Raw genomic sequence first — 19,865 nt, 5'->3', positions numbered from 1 at the left:
GTCATGGAAATATGTTTTGTACACTCAGTGTAAAGCCACTGATTATTCAACACTGTAACTTAGAAATGAGTAACGGTCTTACCCAATCAGAACCCAAAATATAAGCTTGGTTTACTCTATTGTGTGTAAACAATGTAATTGTAAACAACACAGTATAGCTTCAAAACATGGTTAAAAATATAATTTGCATCTGATGGATTGTCAGTCCTTGCATCCATATGTGAGTCCTTGTGTCTATGTATTTGAGATTGGTTAAATTTCTCCTGCCCCATTCCTCAGCTGTGGTGGGAGAAGCTACAGTGGGGCAAAAAAGTATTTAGTCAGCCACCAATTGTGCAAGTTCTCCCACTTAAAAAGATGAGAGAGGCCTGTAATTTTCATCATAGGTACACTTAAACTATGACAGACAAAATGATTAAAAAACAATCCAGAAAATCACATTGTAGGATTTTTAATTAATTTATTTGCAAATTATGGTGGAAAATAAGTATTTGGTCAATAACAAAAGTTTATCTCAATACTTTGTTATATACCCTTTGTTGGCAATGACACAGGTCAAACATTTTCTGTAAGTCTTCACAAGGTTTTCACACACTGTTGCTGGTATTTTGGCCCTTTCCTCCATGCAGATCTCCTCTAGAGCAGTGATGTTTTGGGGCTGTCGCTGGGCAACACGGACTTTCAACTCCCTCCAAAGATTTTCTATGGGGTTGAGATCTGGAGACTGGCTAGGCCACTCCAGGACCTTGAAATGCTTCTTACGAAGCCACTCCTTCGTTGCCCGGGCGGTGTGTTTGGGATCATTGTCATGCTGAAAGACCCAGCCTCGTTTCATCTTCAATGCCCTTGCTGATGGAAGGAGGTTTTCACTCAAAATCTCACGATACATGGCCCCATTCATTCTTTCCTTTACACGGATCAGTCGCCCTGGTCCCTTTGCAGAAAAACAGCCCCAAAGCATGATGTTTCCACCCCCATGCTTCACAGTAGGTATGGTGTTCTTTGGATGCAACTCAGCATTCTTTGTCCTCCAAACACGACGAGTTGAGTTTTTACCAAAAAGTTATATTTTGGTTTCATCTGACCACATGACATTCTCCCAATCCTCTTCTGACCCCACGGGGTGAGATCTTGCGTGGAGCCCCAGATCGAGGGAGATTATCAGTGGTCTTGTATGTCTTCCATTTCCTAATAATTGCTCCCACAGTTGATTTCTTCAAACCAAGCTGCTTACCTATTGCAGATTCAGTCTTCCCAGCCTGGTGCAGGTCTACAATTTTGTTTCTGGTGTCCTTTCACAGCTCTTTGGTCTTGGCCATAGTGGAGTTTGGAGTGTGACTGTTTGAGGTTGTGGACAGATGTCTTTTATACTGATAACAAGTTCAAACAGGTGCCATTAATACAGGTAACGAGTGGAGGACAGAGGAGCCTCTTAAAGAAGAAGTTACAGGTCTGTGAGAGTCAGAAATCTTGCTTGTTTGTAGGTGACCAAATACTTATTTTCCACCATAATTTGCAAATAAATTCATTAAAAATCCTACAATGTGATTTTCTGGATTTTTTTTCTCATTTTGTCTGTCATAGTGGACGTGTACCTATGATGAAAATTACAGGCCTCTCTCATCTTTTTAAGTGGGAGAACTTGCACAATTGGTGGCTGACTAAATACTTTTTTGCCCCACTGTATGTTATTGTGTGAATTCCAGATTGCCCCTTTATAAGGGGTCGACTTGCAGGACTATTCAATGTCCATGATCCAGACATTCTATCTCATAATTATGACTTTCTATCTCATGACTATACCTTACTATCTCATAACTCGTAGTCAGATATTTTTTGATGGCTTGCCTGGTTAATGCAATTTGAGCTTTTGGAATTATTCCTGACTAAATCAAGCACACCTTGAGTATTAGAAATGTTTGGATAGGCCTAGGCCACAAATTGCATAAAAATCTGTATGCTTTGTTTAAAGAAAAAAAAGTATTGTTGTCATTTATAGTCTTCCATATGGCACTGAATCCTAATTTTAACATTACAAGACACATTAAATGTAACCGTGTATACATGTGCTGTATGTAACACCCAGGCACTGTGGTGTTCCTCCCAGAAGTGTCTAAGTTAAGACCTCCAAAAAATATCGTCATTGTAACAATACAAGACACCTTAAATGTATCAGTGTACATGTAACAATCAGTGACATAAAAGTGCTAAATATGCAATAGATCCAGAGATCTGAGCAACAGAGCTGAGCTTCATGGCTGGTTTGGTTGGTCGTAGTCCCCACCAAGCTATTAAGCTACTAATAATATTAATTAATATTAATTAAAGCTATTAAAACATGTATTGAATACATCTTTAGCTGCTCAACAATAATTGGAAATATTGTAGGTCCTGACAAAGGCAGGACTCTCTCTTCAATGACAAAGTTTCAGAGATTAAAAGTGAAGGTCCATAATCTCCTCCTCCTTGTCCTCATTGTGTTTAAGGATCTTATCAGCGACAGGCTTTAAGCGTTTGGTCACCAGTTTGAGGTTGGTCTCGTGAAGGATGACCTGGCTCAAGTACTTCTCTCGTTTGATCTGTTCCCTCACTGTGTAAGGCACGTCCGGGATCACGTAGGACAGAACGAACTTGGTCAGGTACACAATGTGCTGAGGGGACAAGGGTATAAGGGTCGGAAGGAGGGAAAACATTATTAGGATTTCTTGAAAGGCTAGAAAATGTCCATCTGGCATTAGACTATACAGTAGAAAGAAAAATCAGGTCAAAGCAACGTTTCAGAGAAATTTCTACTCACCTCTACAACTATTATGAAAGCCATCTTGGCAGCTATCACATGCCAGTAGTAGATACTGTATTCATATTGCCTGTGGTGTCCTGGTGGATATCTGAAATCTCGATATCTAAAGTATGACAGAGAGACTGCATGAAATATTTCAATGTCTAACACGATTTCATTGAAACCCATCTCATATACATTAACATTACCTGCAGGTGGTGCTGTTATTGAACCAGTAAGGTGTTTGCAAGGGCCGGCTCTTGTTGGAGAAGTCCTGGATGTCGAACACAGAGAGTGTGTTGTTGATGTAGCCCTGCATGGTGTGACTGGAATGGTCTCCATAGGGATACACAGAGAAAGACCAGTAGTAAACCAATCGTGGGATCATGTCTGATGTGAAGGCAATGATCATGGCCTGGCAGAGAGACAAGGAAGTGGAGGAGACAGTGCACATTAAACTGGTGCTCATCATAATAGATTAATTATAATCTATCTAAGAATGTCACTACATCAGCATGGTAACAATCAAATTATATGACTGACATCCAGTGATGGGATTATGCAAGGGAAAATAAACCAAGATAAATAGATCATCTCAAAAAATATATGTATGTTTCATAATACTTCATAATCCAAAGGAGGAGTCATCACTCACGTTTGATGCCACAGCCAAAATGGCGACACCTTGGAGAATGGGTTGCCACGCCCCGATGTCTTGGGCCTTCTCTGGAACCATGCGGCGAAACTGGGTGATGATCTTCCAGGCATCCACCCGGATCTCAAAGAGGTTATTGACCAGAGCCAGGACAGGAGCCAGGGGGAAGGAGGCCACGAACAGAGTCACAAAACCAAACTGGATCACTGTAGGAAAAAGCCATGCAGACACAAAGCCAAATTTGATCACTGCAGAAAAAAAGCCTTTAAATCAATAGATCTAGGAACCTGATACTATGATAGTAGCTGATAGGCTAGCTAGGGGGGAACGTGATACTATGATAGTAGCTGATAGGCTAGCTAGGGGGGAACCTGATACTATGACAGTAGCTGATAGGCTAGCTAGGGGGGAACCTGATACTATGATAGTAGCTGATAGGCTAGCTAGTGGGGAACCTGATACTATGATAGTAGCTGATAGGCTAGCTAGGGGGGAACCTGATACTATGATAGTAGCTGATAGGCTAGCTAGGGGGGAACCTGATACTATGATAGTAGCTGATAGGCTAGCTAGGGGGGAACCTGATACTATGATAGTAGCTGATAGGCTAGCTAGGGGGGAACCTGATACTATGACAGTAGCTGATAGGCTAGCTAGGGGGGAACCTGATACTATGACAGTTAGTACTGATAGCCTAGCTAGGGGGAACCTGATACTATGATAGTAGTTGATAGGCTAGCTAGGGGGAACCTGATACTATGATAGTAGCTGATAGGCTAGCTAGGGGGGAACGTGATACTATGATAGTAGCTGATAGGCTAGCTAGGGGGGAACGTGATACTATGATAGTAGCTGATAGGCTAGCTAGGGGGGAACCTGATACTATGATAGTAGTTGATAGGCTAGCTAGGGGGAACCTGATACTATGATAGTAGCTGATAGGCTAGCTAGAGGGGAACCTGATACTATGATAGTGGCTGATAGGCTAGCTAGAGGGGAACCTGATACTACGATAGTTAGTAGCTGATAGGCTAGCTAGGGGGGAACCTGATAATATGATAGTAGCTGGGGGGGATTTGCACCATATAGCTTATGTCCATCCAACCCTTCTAGATTAAGTAAGTGCCTTGGGGATAGTGGCTAGAGGTGGTTTCTGGACAGAGCCCAAAGAAATAGCAGGATCAGCTTAAAAAACTTCCGAGCATACGCATATAGCTACCACCATATTGTGTCTACACCTATCCAATCCTCTCAGATCTACAGAGATGCCCGGGAATAGGGGCTAGGGGTTGATTTGGGTGGGAGAGAGGGAGAGAGTTTGCCTCATTCTTCATATCTTACCCATCTCCAGGTATTCATAGAAGAGGCCCAGCTTCCCAATAGGCTGCAGCTGATAGTCCTGCTCCCAGCGAGGAATCACCTTTTCAGACCCCACACGTGTGCAGTAGCGAAATATCAAATTCTTCATCCACCTGATGATGAGAAACATGTCAATCGCAGAATCATGATGCTTATAACAAGGTAATAGAGCTCGCCAGCTTGTAGTCATAAAAAACAGAAATGAGTTAGCATTTTAAAAGGAGAAAATCCCCCCAAAAATAAAATGAGTTTAATTTCCTATGGGGAAAATGAATAGGGAAAGAATGGGGTTTTGGGATAAACGCCGAAAATAAGGTCTGAGGTTGAAATAGGATTAGGAGATATCATACGTTTTGTCCTATGAGAAAATATCAGTCAGTTAACATGACCTTAATGAATTATGAAGCCTTTATGTGCTTTATGTTTTTGTTTTGATTACATAAATGCTTTAAAATTCACAAAAAGTGAAGTTAGCTGATGAAGATGATCTCATAGAACAAAACGTATAAGATCTCCTAAGCCTGTGTTTTTGGCATTTATCCAGAAACCGAACAAAAAAACATTAATTTCCCCATAGGCTTTGGCCGATAAGCCATGGTGGAGTTAGTCTCCGTTAGTGCCTACAAAAAGACGCCTTTATGATTGCTCTCTGAATCAGATAATAATGACGTCTGGATACAGATACACTTGAAGATAAGGGGGTATTCCATTTTGAGTTGGGATGGAATAAACCATTGAACCAACCCGGATCCAATGTAACTGGGAAACTTTACGGTTGCTGGGCTCCTAGAGAGCTGATCTGGTTGGTCATTTTGTTCTTCATTGAACGAAAAACTCACGGCAGCAACACCTCCTGAATGTTATTCCAGATGGCTTTACCGCCCATGATGACAGTGAGCTGGGTTGTCAACTCAATCAGGCATCCTCCTGGATCACACTGGTAAGGATAAGACACAAACAATGCATCAAACAATGTCAGCCATCTTGTAGTATTACATGATAAAGCACCTCCATTCAAACAACTTGTATTTAGTGGAAGATTTCCAGGTTCATTCATTTGAAATATGAAGGTCTCTTTTAGTCAAACACAAATGCCACAGAATGCAACAGCTAATAATTTGGCAACGTAGTTAGAACACAAGCGAAGTGGAAAAGCAAAACACTGTCATACTGTGTTATCACATATTCTGTACCAAGCACCAATCAACTGATCTTTCAATCAACTGATAGGCGTACGTACCTCCTCATTTCTGTACTTGCCCAGCAGGTAAACAGGTTGCCCAGGGTAACCAACCACTTTCCCTTTGACAAAGGCAATGTAGAAGCAGGAGGAGTAGTAGTTGACAAACTGGAACAGGAACATCTTCAGAGTCAGACTGTTCTCATAATCCGTCTTGGTCCTTGGAAGCTCTTTAAAATGAAGTAAGGCATCTTCTCAGTCTCATCAAAAAAACATCAGGCTTAAATCAAGCTTTTACTGTGTCTAGATTCTGCAAATGACTCTGGATAAGGACATCAGCTAAGGGCTATTGTGGTGGTGTGAATTTCCTAGAGTATATTTGGATTACTTCAGACCTATTGGCGTGCAATATTTACTCATACCATGGTATAATTGCAGAATGTTTGGGGCACTGCATCAACCTTGCTAAGGCATGTTGAGTGAATATTAGCCCTTGTCTGAAAGCAGTTTGAGAAACACCATAGTTCTGTATAGCAAACCACATTTTTCCTGTTGTTTGACATTGGGTCATCTCACCAAAGTCAGTGATCCAGATGGCAACCCTCTCATACAGGATGTTGAGCACCATGATTACTACGAAGCTGATGATAGAAGCAGTGACGGAGGTGGCCATTTGTGCGGTCACATACTCCTTAAACGGTTCAAGCTCCTTTAGGTCAGACTGGAGTCTCGTCGAAAATGAGAAGAACACTGCCAGTCGGTATACGATGATGGCCACCACTGACGCTAGGATCAACACAATCTGAACACAAGCACAAACACAAGAATTGGAGGGGTCAGACTTGGAACAAAGGTTAGGGTTATATAAAAAAAAATTATGTTGGAGTACATATGAATTGGCCTATTCAGAACATGATAACAGTAGAGAAATCCAAAAGTTTTCACCCAGAATAAGACAGTCCCAATTCCTAAAGACACTCTTATACACCGTCCACAGGCTGTATAAGGTACATTCTCTTTTACCTAAATGAAGAATAACATGTTTTAGAATGAAGTAATGATACAGGTAATATTGTCGTTTTAAAACAAGTATATAACATTACTATCATCAGTTGTGGAGTGTTCTTCTAGCCTCCTGAGTCTGATGCTATGGAATCACCATATGTGACGAACACATCTTCCTTACCCGTGTGACGGGGTTGATTCTCTCGTGGTTACACTTGGCCTCATACTCGGGACGAGGTTGCTCCTCCTGCTCCAGGAACTCCACGGTGTCCCACTCATACTCCAGCTCTGCCTGGTAGCGCTTCCAGAACTCCAGAAACACGGTCACTAGAACCAGGATGGGAACAGTATAACGCTTTATTTTACCTGCCTGGTCCTAGACTGTAGCATGTACTGAGGAAAACTCTAATATCATTATCATGCAACATCTAATTGCTAATAAGCTTAGAAAGACAAAACTACACACTAAAATAATGCAGTTTCTGAAACCTCTACATTGAAACATTTGGTAAGTTTAATGAATTAAATGACTCACCCCAAATGGCCATAAAGACAGCAAACACGAGCGTCCCATAGTTATCAAATATGCACAGTTTCTGAGGAAGGCAAGGTCTCATGAAATACTTAGCTTTTCACATCATTTTTCTCTCCATCCATGACACTTTGTAAATATATATGAAAACAAACCTTGTTCAAAAAGGTTTAATATGACTCATGTCTCATGGGCCAAAGAGTCTAAGAAAACGGTCTGACATAAAAAGCATTGGCAAATAGAATTTTAAGGGACTCGCTATACATATAAGTCACTTTCATAATCATAATCACACTGAATTGACCATGTGAGTGAATGAGAAAAAACCTGTACAGCCATGGACCAGAATTAGTGAACCCTAATGTATGCATTACTTACTTTAGAAGATTCACAGGTGCTGTTGAGCCTCCAGTATGTGCACTCCTTATCACACTGCGGACACATCACAATATTTCCTCCAATCAAAGGGTCGCACACCTCTTTGCTGTCCAATAAATGAACAGAGCAGATGGGTCAAACTTCACCAAAAACTCAACAACAAAATGCAACAAAATTGTTGACATGGAAGGAACATCAAGCAACTTATATTTACTCTACTTATGTGTCTGTCCTGCACTAATTGATCTTCATTTGATATTCACTAGATTTAGCAACTTGTAATATATTTCTATGGTGATGTGGGTTTCTGAAGTACTTTCTTTGAGTTTTAAACGTACCTCCAGGTGCTTGTTTCTTGAGTCATGTAACCATAAATGAAACAGGCAAGTCCAACAATGGCAGCGAGGGCGAGCATGGCTGTATAGAAGCCCAGCCAAGCAAAGTAAATGCCAATCTTTTCCCCATAATACTTTCTGTGAGAAAATGAAAGAAAATATTATTATTTCCATCCCTTATTTGCTATAATTACAATGATTAGGCCTCTAAGCACATTCTGTTTGGAAGAATAATTCTCAACACCTTATTAAACTAAAGCAGTGATGTGCATGCAATGTGCATTTTTGCAAAAGTAGATTAAAGTATGAATTTACCTTATGAGATCAAGTGGCTGCATCTTATAGAAACTCTTAGGGTGAGCCCACTCGTTATACAGGAGGTATCGCTCATTGGGGCACTCATCTTCTTTCGACCTGACGTTGAATCTGCACTAAAGTATGTTCACAGAAAACAAAACTAAAAAGTCCATAAAAACACTGCTCAGTCTTTTCACAGATAGATTGGTGTTTAATGTTCTATGTTGTCAGTTACTAGTGCCACCCTGCTCTTCACTGCCACTCACATCATGCAGGGGATAAGCAGCCTTGTACACCCCCCCATCGAGCAGCTTGGTGACACCAAACTTCTTGATGTTCCCTCGCACCTCATAGGGGGCTCGGCTGAGGATGTAGTAGGCCTGAGGAGGAAGACCAACCATTCTGTTATCATTGAAGTGTAAAGAAAGGAGCGTTAACACTGTGTTTTAAGTATCGGTACATGGATATTTTTGTAGCGCAAGGGCTGAATAACCAATCTAAGTGGTCTACCGACCAAATATCTTCCAATACCATTTAGCAGCATCAGAAACCTGAGATGCTTAAACTACCGAAAGAAAGTCAATGAGATTACTTCTTTTTAATCTCTATCAAAATCTAGTGTGCCGCTGCATCTTTAACCTCTTGACTTTTGACTTTATGTCCCATGATGAGGTAAAGAAAGCAGCGCACTTGCCATTCTACTCCTCATGGACGGCGTGAAGAAGAGGTCCCGGTCCTTCACGTAGAAGTACTCCAGTCTGTCCTTCTCGAACGGGGCGGTGAAGTACTCCGTCTCCTTGGCTATGAGGTCCTCGCTGGGGTAGAAGTGTTTGGTTATGCAGCTGAGGAAGTTGAAGGTCGAGGACGTGGTGGACAGGTCATTGGGCTGAATGGGCATCTTGATGTGGAGGACCTCGGCGTAGGTACACAGCATGTCCCAGGGCATGTGCACCTTGACGAACAACAGCTTCTCATCCACCACCTTGTCGGAATGACGAAGATAAAACAACACGATAAGGCAGCCCTTTTCATTTCAACTAAATATATTACAACTTCAGTAATCCCCTAAGGGGAAATTAAGAAGATATTGCCATGATCATAAAATACATCCTCCACATAAAACAAGTACTAAAACATCACATGAATCTAATGTAATGCTTTATTATCTACAAAATCAGAAGTTGGCTCTGTGTTTATCAATGTTAACTCATTAATCGTGTTCCATGAAATACCACTAAAGTTGACAATTATTGGGAAACTACTCAAATAATGGAATCGGTGCCATAGTTTTCCACTGCAATTCAATCTCAACCCTTCTGAGGAAATAGTTGGCTGTTAAAAGGAAAACTTTGTAAAACAACTGTGTCTGCCATCTAAAATGCAGCCCAAAACAAGATCCACAAGGTCATTTAAATAAGCAGTATGATAATAAAACTGTGTAACAAAAACAAACATTAGGTGTTTCTCTACCATTTAAGACCAAACGAATGTAATATACTAAATATTGTTTCCACCCAATCGTGCCTGAAGATCGACACACTCAACCCCACTCTGCAAGCTAACAGCAGAGTAAATACATAAAGCCAGTCCTTGTAAAATGCATTATGTGGCCACTCACAGATCTGGCAGCCTCTAGTTCCATCCCCATCTTCATCAAGCTGGCCTCAAAGTACTCTCTGCGTTGCTAGGGTAGAGAATACAGGATGTTAAATCAATGGATCCCGTGTTTGTAACACTGTCCCTTCGGTTTCCCTATTGGATAAGGTCCAATCTGTTTCTCTTATTACTCTTGTAATGAAAAGTGCTTTACAAATGTTAAATGTAATATCTAATACATTATTACATTAATATTATTTACCCATCTTAACTGTGGTTGTGTATAATAAATAATGAATGAAAAGTGTCATTATATTGACATTACATTGACTGATTTCCCCTCGATGGATAGCAATGCATTGACTGATTTCAACCATGTATGAAACTGACTACATCTATATGGGAATTGTGTGTACGATACAAGACCCCTTCTGATAAAACCACGTCAAATAAATAAAAGTTCATTGGTCAATCAAAATACATTGCTACTACATGCATATGTATGCTTCTGTTAAGTGCATCCACAATACTTGTAAAGAATTGTAAATACAGTATATATATGTAAATGGACTCATATTAACCATAGGGATACCTTAGATCTGACACACAGTGACTGAAACAAAGAAAAACTCCCTGTACAAATATTCAGAGTCAATATTCCGGGTGTACAATGAGGAAGCGTTGTGTGAATTCCTTAGGTCCTGGCATAATACAACACCAGCTTCTATGACGGAACATAAAACTGATTCCTACAAGTTAACATCTTTGATGGAATGCGGCTTTAGTAACTTGTTTCATAGATAATACAGTAGTCCTCTTAAACTATAAGAAAACACATTTAGATTCACATATTCCTCAAAACTATGCTTACATTGTGAAACTGCATTTAATTTCAAACATGCTTTTTCACAGCACAGTAGGAATACTGTTTTTAACTTCTGTCAGACAGAAACCTGCTGACCATGTTGAAAGTGAATAAGGATGCTTAGACTCACAATCTGCCACCAGAAATGCACTTACTTTACGTTTCTGGAACATTCTATTTTTGTCAATCTCCTTCATGTCCTCATCTTCATAGACTAAGACAAAGTCGATCCGTCTAACCCCATCATTGAAGAACAGAGAGTCAGATTTGCCGTTGAACTCAGCCTGTGGGTAAAAACAAGAGGCGATATCTGGTAGCTCCACAGTGATATCTGGTAGCTCCACAGCCTCAAACTCAAACTCTTCTTCTTCCATGATATCATACATGTCCTTTAACGAGAGCGGGACTGACAGACAGCCTCACTGTGCTTGTACGAGACCCTACTAGACAACGTCTTTCACTACTGACATCAGACTTAGATGGGAGAGGGAGGGAAGAGTCTACAACGGCAAAAAGTGACACACCCTTTTTTGTTCCATGAACAATAACTGTCCACATTTGGATTGGCATCAAACATAGACCTCTCTTGTAATTACAGATATTTTGCACATTTTCTGCAAAGAAAAATACAAAAGCGAATCAATCCACATCCCTCTTGGTGAAATAAATGCAAGAACAAGCCATGTTATACAAATATGGTATTAATTGTCAAGTTATTCATTGGCAGCTCAAAATACTACAACTACTATGAAAGCTATGAGTACTAATCATTTTCATAATGCAGAAATGTCATACAATTTAAAGGGTTGAGACTCACCTTCTCCACTATGGGCACTGATGCCCCCTCAGGTATAGACTCATAGGTTGGCAAAAACTCCTGAGAATAGACTGCCCCCCCCAAAAGAAAACATGTATTAAAGACATGAGAGACATGCATGACAAGATCTTGATGGATATTTGACTCTTCTTAACCACCATCTTTTGTAAGACTCTGACAAGGCCCAGCAGATGCACATGATCAGATTTACTGAGCATATGCACCAGTGCAAAGTACTCACATCTTTATTTCAGAGGGGAATATAATAACAAAGTAAAGCACATTCAACAACCCACATTAAATTGTGTTCATTCAGTTAAATTTTACATTTTATTGTGTCTGGTAGTACATTCATACTTTACACAACAGATGCCATTCCATCAGGAAAACTTCCAAACATCCCATGGTAGAAAGTACTATGGGAACCTAATGTAACTGGAATCAGATGGTGTTTGGAAAACATTACCCTTAGTAATGCCCTGGAAAAGACTGTAAATGTTCAAACTCAGATACTCCATGATGGAATAGTTTGTTTAAGTCTCTTAGGCAAATACCTCCATTCAACAAGATAATAGCAACTGTGCTAATAAAACTGTGCTGAAAACATTATTTTAAAATCGTCCAATGTTATTGAATTGAAGCATGCCTGATGTACTTCACTTGACTTGCTTGTATGCAATATCTCTCACTTGTTTGGCATGCAGATCCTTTGAAGTTACCAGAAATACTTTGATACTTGCATACTGCATGCCATGTGTCATGTATTTCTCCAAGTTTGACTGTGAACATATGAGACACAATACAATATTTACCTTCAGCAAAACCATCCACCTAGCTATGTGATTTATACAGGCAACCATTTTCCCCCTGTAGAGTGCTTCCCTAGGAACAGACATGCTACGCTGAGCCTGCTTGTACTGATGCTAGACCAGGTCAAAGGCTATGTTTACTAGCTCATGGCAGAAAAACAGACTGATGAAGCACCAGCACTTGTTGGAAGCACTTTCAAAGTACTTTGTTAAATGGAGAGAGTATAAGACACACTAAATGGATGTGGATGTTTTTCAGACCCTCCCTCATTACATATATAACCTGAAACTACTATTATCATGTAATTATCTAGTAATGAAAACCTGCCTGATCCCAAATAATTGATACATTGTAGGAGAGTGGGAGTCTACATTGGGCCAATAATAGGTTTGTTTTTTGTGAATTTAGACTGGGGTAGGGGCAAGCTGTGCAATCAGCCATTGGCTATGACTGAAATCTGGCATCTGTGAATGTAATCAGTGCAGTTGTTAGGCCTATGCCTATCTATTGCTATGTCCTCCATTGTGATCAAGGAATACTTACATATTCCAGCGACCTTAGTACAACAACTAGCGACTTAGTCAAGTAAGTCAGTGTAATGGCTAAGGCCTTAGCCTGACAACCACAGATATCCCAAAATCCGCTGCACTTGTGTAAGAAGTGGGAAGGGGCATCCATGGTAAACACTGAGACCATCGAAGGTGTGCCTGTGCATAAAGAGATTTGGAAACATTGGCGCTTACTTTTCAAAGGAAGGATTGACCAGTCACAGTGACTGGGTTTGATTCCCAGTTATGATACCCTCTAATTCACTACAGTATTATAGACACTGTGGTATATGATAATGAAGTTTATGATAATGTATAGTGTAGGGTAGAGCAGAACCCTCTCATTACAGAGGGAAATGGTGGTGCCAAAAGTCAGTACTGTTATTGCATAATTTTTTAATGTCTTAAATAACAAAGGAGAAGATATATAAGGTAAACAACAGAATAACATTTGAATCGCATAGCATATGGTTCATGATAGGTGGAAACGAAACGCGACAAAGGAAGATTACATTCTTCCGCCCTTTTCTCTTGCGATAAAATATCTCGTATTGCGAAAGATAATGAAATCCACGTGATTTTACCGTCGTCCTCTATCATTCCCATCTCTATCTCCGTGTCGCCCTCCAATTTTGTTTCAGACACATAATCAATTTAAAAAATGTCGTTGTACACGTCCTCACTCATTTTAATAAATCTGTCACATATCACAAGTCATCAATGGTTAAAAGTGGAGGGTTGTCTGGAAAATCTTTCCGCGGGAATAACGCATCATGTAGATTACTGCCAATGAGCTGCGTTTGTTTAAAAAGTTCCCACTTTATTTGTCAACATTGTTTCAAAAGAAAAAAACGCTGCATGCTTTTCAGAACAAATTCTAATTTCAAAGAATGGGTGGGGTAGTCTTATACGGACTATGGGTACATTAGGAGGAGGATTTTTGAGTAGTCTCTCTAGACGTACCGGTTCCCTCCCACCAGCCTTTGAGCGATTTGGCAGCTTTGTTACGCACACAAACTGTCTGAATAGCATTCGTTAGGCCCGTAGTGTAGTTGTCGTTTTCCGATTTCCATATGCAGTGAATGATTTTCATTGGGAAATGTTACTATTGCATTTGCTTGTTTTTATTGACCAGTGGGCCCGTGGGTGTCCTCAAAGAGCTTTGAGGTCCTGAAAAGGCAGGGACAAAGCGAACAAATTGAACATAACAGTTCGGCCAGAATATCTCACATTTAATTGAAAGATTGTTTGACATCCATATTGTGGAATTTCATATCTTGAGTGTTGACAATAAATATAGAGCACATATTTTACTCTTAAAATGTGACCCCTTGTTATCCGTTCTGTTCCCAACCAAATTCCCTGTCAGATGCTGTTCCCTATACTGTTCCATATTAGATAGACCTACAGTTCCCCACCATACTGTTCCCCGTTTGGTAAGTTCAGTGGCGACCAATCATTCATTGCCTGTTTTGCATGTCATTTTGGCATTAATACGTGTCACATATCAGTTTGCAAACAACGTAAAACAAATATACACTACCATTAAAAAGTTTGGGGTCACTTAGAAATGTCCTTGTTTTTGAAAGAAAATAATTTTTTTGTCCATTAAAATAACATCAAATTGATCAGAAATACAGTGTAGACATTGTTGTAAATGACTATTGTAGCTGGAAACAGCAGATGTTTTATGGAATATCTACATAGGGGTACAGAGGCCCATTATCAGCAACCATCACTCCTTTGTTCCAATGGCATGTTGTGTTAGCTAATCCAAGTTTAGCATTTTAAAAGGCTAATTGATCATTAGAAAACCCTTCTACAATTATGTTAACACAGCTGAAAACTGTTGTCCTGATTAAAGAAGCAATAAAACTGTCCTTCTTTAGACTAGTTGAGTATCTGGAGCATCAGCATTTGTGGGTTCGATTACAGGCTCAAAATGGCCAGAAACAAAGAACTTTCTTCTGAAACTCTTGTTCTGAGAAATGAAGGCTATTCCATGCGAGAAATTGCCAAGAAACTGAATATCTCGTACAACGCTGTGTACTATTCCCTTCACAGAACAGCGAAAATTGGCTTTAAACAGAGTAGAAAGAGGAGTGGGGGCCCCCAGTGCACAACTGAGCAAGAGGACAAGTACATTAGAGTGTCTAGTTTGAGAAACAGACACCTCACAAGTCCTCAACTGACAGCTTCATTAAATAGTACCCGCAAAACACCGGTCTCAACGTCAACAGTGAAGAGGCGACTCCGGGATGCTGGCCTTCTCGGCAGAGTTCCTCTGTCCAGTGTCTGTGTTCTTTTGCCCATCTTAATCTTTTCTTATTATTGGCCAGTCTGAGATATGGCTTTTTCTTAGCAACTCTGCCTAGAAAGCCAGCATACCGGAGTCGCCTCTTCAGTCGCCTCTTTTTAAAGTTTGAAATAACAAAGGAGAAAATATATAAGGGACACACCAGCATAACATTTGAGCAAATAAAATAAAATGTTGCTTCGTGATAGGCGGAAACGATAGGTTACAGAGGAAGGTTACATTATTCCGCCCTTTTGTCTTGAAATGAATCCTCTCCCGTTGCAAAAGATAATGAAATCCACGTTAACTCACCAACTTCCATTCCCATCTCTATCTCCGTGTCGCCCTCCAAGTTTGTCTCGGACAAAGAATCCATTTCAAGAATGTTGTCCCCACTCTCATTCATCTTAAATATGTCACATATCACAACAAGTCATCAACGGTTAAACCTGGATAGCAAAATGTTACGGCGGAATGAACGCATCATGTAAGATCACTGCCAATGAGCTGCATGTATTCCAAAAGTTCCCACTTTATTTCTCAACGTCGTTTCAAAAGAAAAAACATTGCATGCTTTTTAGATCAAGTTCAAACTTGAGAGAATGGGTGGGGTAGTCCTATACGTACTACTTTATGAGGAGTTTTTTTAGTAGTCTCAGACAGGCGGGTTTCCTCCCACAATATTGTTACCAAAACAATGTTGGTCTGCCATTTCCGAGTTCAGTTTTTGAGCGACTTGGCAGGACGGGCAGCTTTGTTATGCCCACATAAGTACGGTCTAATAATTGACTGTAGGCTGGTATATATATATATATATATATATATATACACTGCTCCAAAAAATAAAGGGAACACTAAAATAACACATCCTAGATCTGAATGAATGAAATAATCTTATTAAATACTTTTTTCTTTACATAGTTGAATGTGCTGACAACAAAATCACACAAAAATAATCAACGGAAATCCAATTTATCAACCCATGGAGGTCTGGATTTGGAGTCACACTCAAAATTAAAGTGGAAAACCACACTACAGGCTGATCCAACTTTGATTTAATGTCCTTAAAACAAGTCAAAATGATGCTCAATAGTGTGTGTGGCCTCCACGTGCCTGTATGACCTCCCTACAATGCCTGGGCATGCTCCTGATGAGGTGGCGGATGGTCTCCTGAGGGATCTCCTCCCAGATCTGGACTAAAGCATCCACCAACTCCTGGACAGTCTGTGGTGCAACGTGGCGTTGGTGGATGGAGCGAGACATGATGTCCCAGATGTGCTCAATTGGATTCAGGTCTGGGGAACGGGCGGGCCAGTCCATAGCATCAATGCCTTCCTCTTGCAGGAACTGCTGACACACTCCAGCCACATGAGGTCTAGCATTGTCTTGCATTAGGAGGAACCCAGGGCCAACCGCACCAGCATATGGTCTCACAAGGGGTCTGAGGATCTCATCTCGGTACCTAATGGCAGTCAGGCTACCTCTGGCGAGCACATGGAGGGCTGTGCGGCCCCCCAAAGAAATGCCACCCCACACCATGACTGACCCACCGCCAAACCGGTCATGCTGGAGGATGTTGCAGGCAGCAGAACGTTCTCCACGGCGTCTCCAGACTGTCATGTCTGTCACATGTGCTCAGTGTGAACCTGCTTTCATCTGTGAAGAGCACAGGGCACCAGTGGCGAATTTGCCAATCTTGGTGTTCTCTGGCAAATGCCAAACGTCCTGCACGGTGTTGGGCTGTAAGCACAACCCCCACCTGTGGACGTCGGGCCCTCATACCACCCTCATGGAGTCTGTTTCTGACCGTTTGAGCAGACACATGCACATTTGTGGCCTGCTGGAGGTCATTTTGCAGGGCTCTGGCAGTGCTCCTCCTGCTCCTCCTTGCACAAAGGCGGAGGTTGTGGTCCTGCTGCTGGGTTGTTGCCCTCCTACGGCCTCCTCCATGTCTCCTGATGTACTGGCCTGTCTCCTGGTAGCGCCTCCATGCTCTGGACACTACGCTGACAGACACAGCAAACCTTCTTGCCACAGCTTGCATTGATGTGCCATCCTGGATGAGCTGCACTACCTGAGCCACTTGTGTGGGTTGTAGACTCCGTCTCATGCTACCACTAGAGTGAAAGCACCGCCAGCATTCAAAAGTGACCAAAACATCAGCCAGGAAGCATAGGAACTGAGAAGGGGTCTGTGGTCCCCACCTGCAGAACCACTCCTTTATTGGGGGTGTCTTGCTAATTGCCTATAATTTCCATCTGTTGTCTATTCCATTTGCACAACAGCATGTGAAATTTATTGTCAATCAGTGTTGCTTCCTAAGTGGACAGTTTGATTTCACAGAAGTGTGATTGACTTGGAGTTACATTGTGTTGTTTAAGTGTTCCCTTTATTTTTTTGAGCAGTATATATATATACAGCATTCTACAACAGCATATATATAGCATTGGTATTGCTATCATTTTATTATACGGATTTAAATTGAAAATAATTGAATATGTTTTAGTTTGATGTTTTAGTTTGACACACAACAGCATTCTTTAGGCCCGTATTGTAATATGAAACTGTTTCCAGTTTCCATATGCAATGAATGATTCTCATTGGGAAATGTTATTATTGCATTTGCTGGTTATTAATATAGGTCTGTGATTCTCAACCAGGGGGCCCCTGGGGGGCATCAAAGAGCTTAGGGGTATTGAAAAAGCAGTGATAAAACGAACAAAATGAACATAACAGTAGGAAGGCCAAAATACCTCACATTTAATTGAACAATCGTTTGACATCCATTCATATATTGTGCAATTTCATGTATTGAGAAACCCGCACACTGCTCTTGCCAGTATCACTGCTCGTTATTAAGCAAGTATCAGCCGCAAGGCCTGCGTTAGAGCTTTTCAAAAAAATAAAAAAGCTCTGACGAAGGCCTTGATGCCGATACGTATAGCTTAATAAAGAGCATTGATACTAGCAAGAGCAGTGTGCGGGTTTCTTCTTTTTTCTCATCTTATTCAACTGTTACCATGCACCTGCAACAAAGATAGCTCAGATGTGCGAGTGCCTTTTGAATTTTATATCTTGAGTGTTGACAATGAATATCGAGCACATATTGTTACCTGTTCTGTTTCCAACCGAATTCCCTGTCAGATACTTAAAAAAAAAAAAATATATATATATATATATATATATATATATTTCACCTTTATTTAACCAGATAGGCCAGTTGAGAACAAGTTCTCATTTAGAACTACGACCTGGTCAATATAAAGCAAAGCAGTGCAACAAAACCAACAACACAGAGTTACACATGGGATAAACAAATGTACAATATAACACAATAGAAACATCTATTTACAGTGTGTGCAAATGTAGTAAGATTAGGGAGGTAAGGCAATAAATAGGCCATAGTGCCCAATTAATTACAATTTAGCATTAACACTGGAGTGATAGATGTGCTGATGATGATGTGCAAGTAGGGATACTGGGGTGCAAAAGAGCAAAAATAAATAACAATATGGGGATGAGGTAGTTGGGTGGGCTATTTACAGATGGGCTGTGTACAGGTGCAGTGATCTGTAAGCTGTTCCATATACTGTTCCATATACTGTTCCATATTAGATAGACCTACTGTTCCCTGCTCCATATTCGATGTACCTACTGTTCTCCACCATAAAGGTTTCCCATTAGATAAGTTCCATATCACAGTATTCGCAGATACTTTTCTTCCCCATCTTTGCTTCCTATCAGATACTGATACCCCATCAGATAGGTTTGGGTCAACTGTTCCTTATACTGTTCCCTATCAAATAGATACTGTTCCCCATCATAATAGTGCCCCGACAAATACTGCTATAACCTTTCTTATCAGAATACAGAGTATAGCCATGATGACAAACTGAAATGAAAGCAAACACATTATTTGTCGAAATACATTATTTATATGATTCAATGAAAAATATTACATATTGAACGCGTCATATGCTGCACATTGATTGTGCACATTTTCAACAGCAGGGATCATCAGCTAGATTCAGCCACGGGACATTTTTTTCTTGAGCGGATGGTCTGAGGGGCGGAACATAATAAAACCATATTTGTAGACTTCAAATTGACCGCAAGAAGCCTAAACAGATATAATATTTGACTAAAACAGAATCATTTCAAACCTTGATTACATTTGGGAACATTGGGTGCCGTCTTTCGAATGGGACATTAAAACTGGAGTCCTGACTCTGTGGCCAGTCAAAATCCCATGAAGTTTATTTTAAGAGTAGGGGTTTCCCCCCGGTGTCATGGCTAAATTCCCAACCTGGCCACATTCCATCATCACTGCCTAATCATCCCCCTCATTCCTAATTGGCATACATCACTCCTCACCTCTCCACCTGATAGCTGATGTGTGGTGATCGTTCTGAC

General features: G+C 40.7%; 1 protein-coding gene across 1 annotated transcript; it reads right to left on the bottom strand.

Annotated features, from left to right (window-relative positions):
* Nucleotides 1-1,916: 1,916 nt before the first annotated feature.
* On the bottom strand, nt 1,917-16,070 carry LOC115180263 (anoctamin-6-like). The gene is made up of 20 exons (XM_029742207.1): nt 15,765-16,070; nt 11,799-11,869; nt 11,137-11,265; nt 10,139-10,204; nt 9,215-9,502; nt 8,787-8,900; nt 8,539-8,654; nt 8,227-8,361; nt 7,889-7,994; nt 7,514-7,574; nt 7,160-7,305; nt 6,919-6,996; nt 6,550-6,775; nt 6,034-6,203; nt 5,633-5,730; nt 4,776-4,906; nt 3,435-3,640; nt 2,989-3,194; nt 2,798-2,903; nt 1,917-2,651 (listed from the first exon to the last, which is right to left on the bottom strand). Exons 1-20 carry the CDS (start codon nt 15,856-15,858, stop codon nt 2,436-2,438), a joined length of 2,763 nt encoding a protein of 920 aa, XP_029598067.1. The 5' UTR covers nt 15,859-16,070; the 3' UTR covers nt 1,917-2,435.
* Nucleotides 16,071-19,865: the final 3,795 nt, after the last annotated feature.

Source organism: Salmo trutta, chromosome 40 (genome assembly GCF_901001165.1).
Source record: "Salmo trutta chromosome 40, fSalTru1.1, whole genome shotgun sequence".
Lineage (NCBI taxonomy): Eukaryota > Metazoa > Chordata > Actinopteri > Salmoniformes > Salmonidae > Salmo > Salmo trutta.
Note: the sequence above shows the minus strand (reverse complement) of the source record. Positions and strands in the feature narration are given on the sequence as shown.

Bases quoted from the DNA above. Each gene is read 5' to 3' on its own strand.
- LOC115180263 (XM_029742207.1), bottom strand. From the start codon at position 15,858: ATGAATGAGAGTGGGGACAACATTCTTGAAATGGATTCTTTGTCCGAG. The intron at 11,266-11,798 runs GTGAGTCTCAAC...TTTTACCCACAG, and splicing joins CAGTGCCCATAGTGGAGAAG to GCTGAGTTCAACGGCAAATC. The intron at 5,731-6,033 runs GTACGTACGCCT...TATCCTTACCAG, and splicing joins GCAAGTACAGAAATGAGGAG to TGTGATCCAGGAGGATGCCT.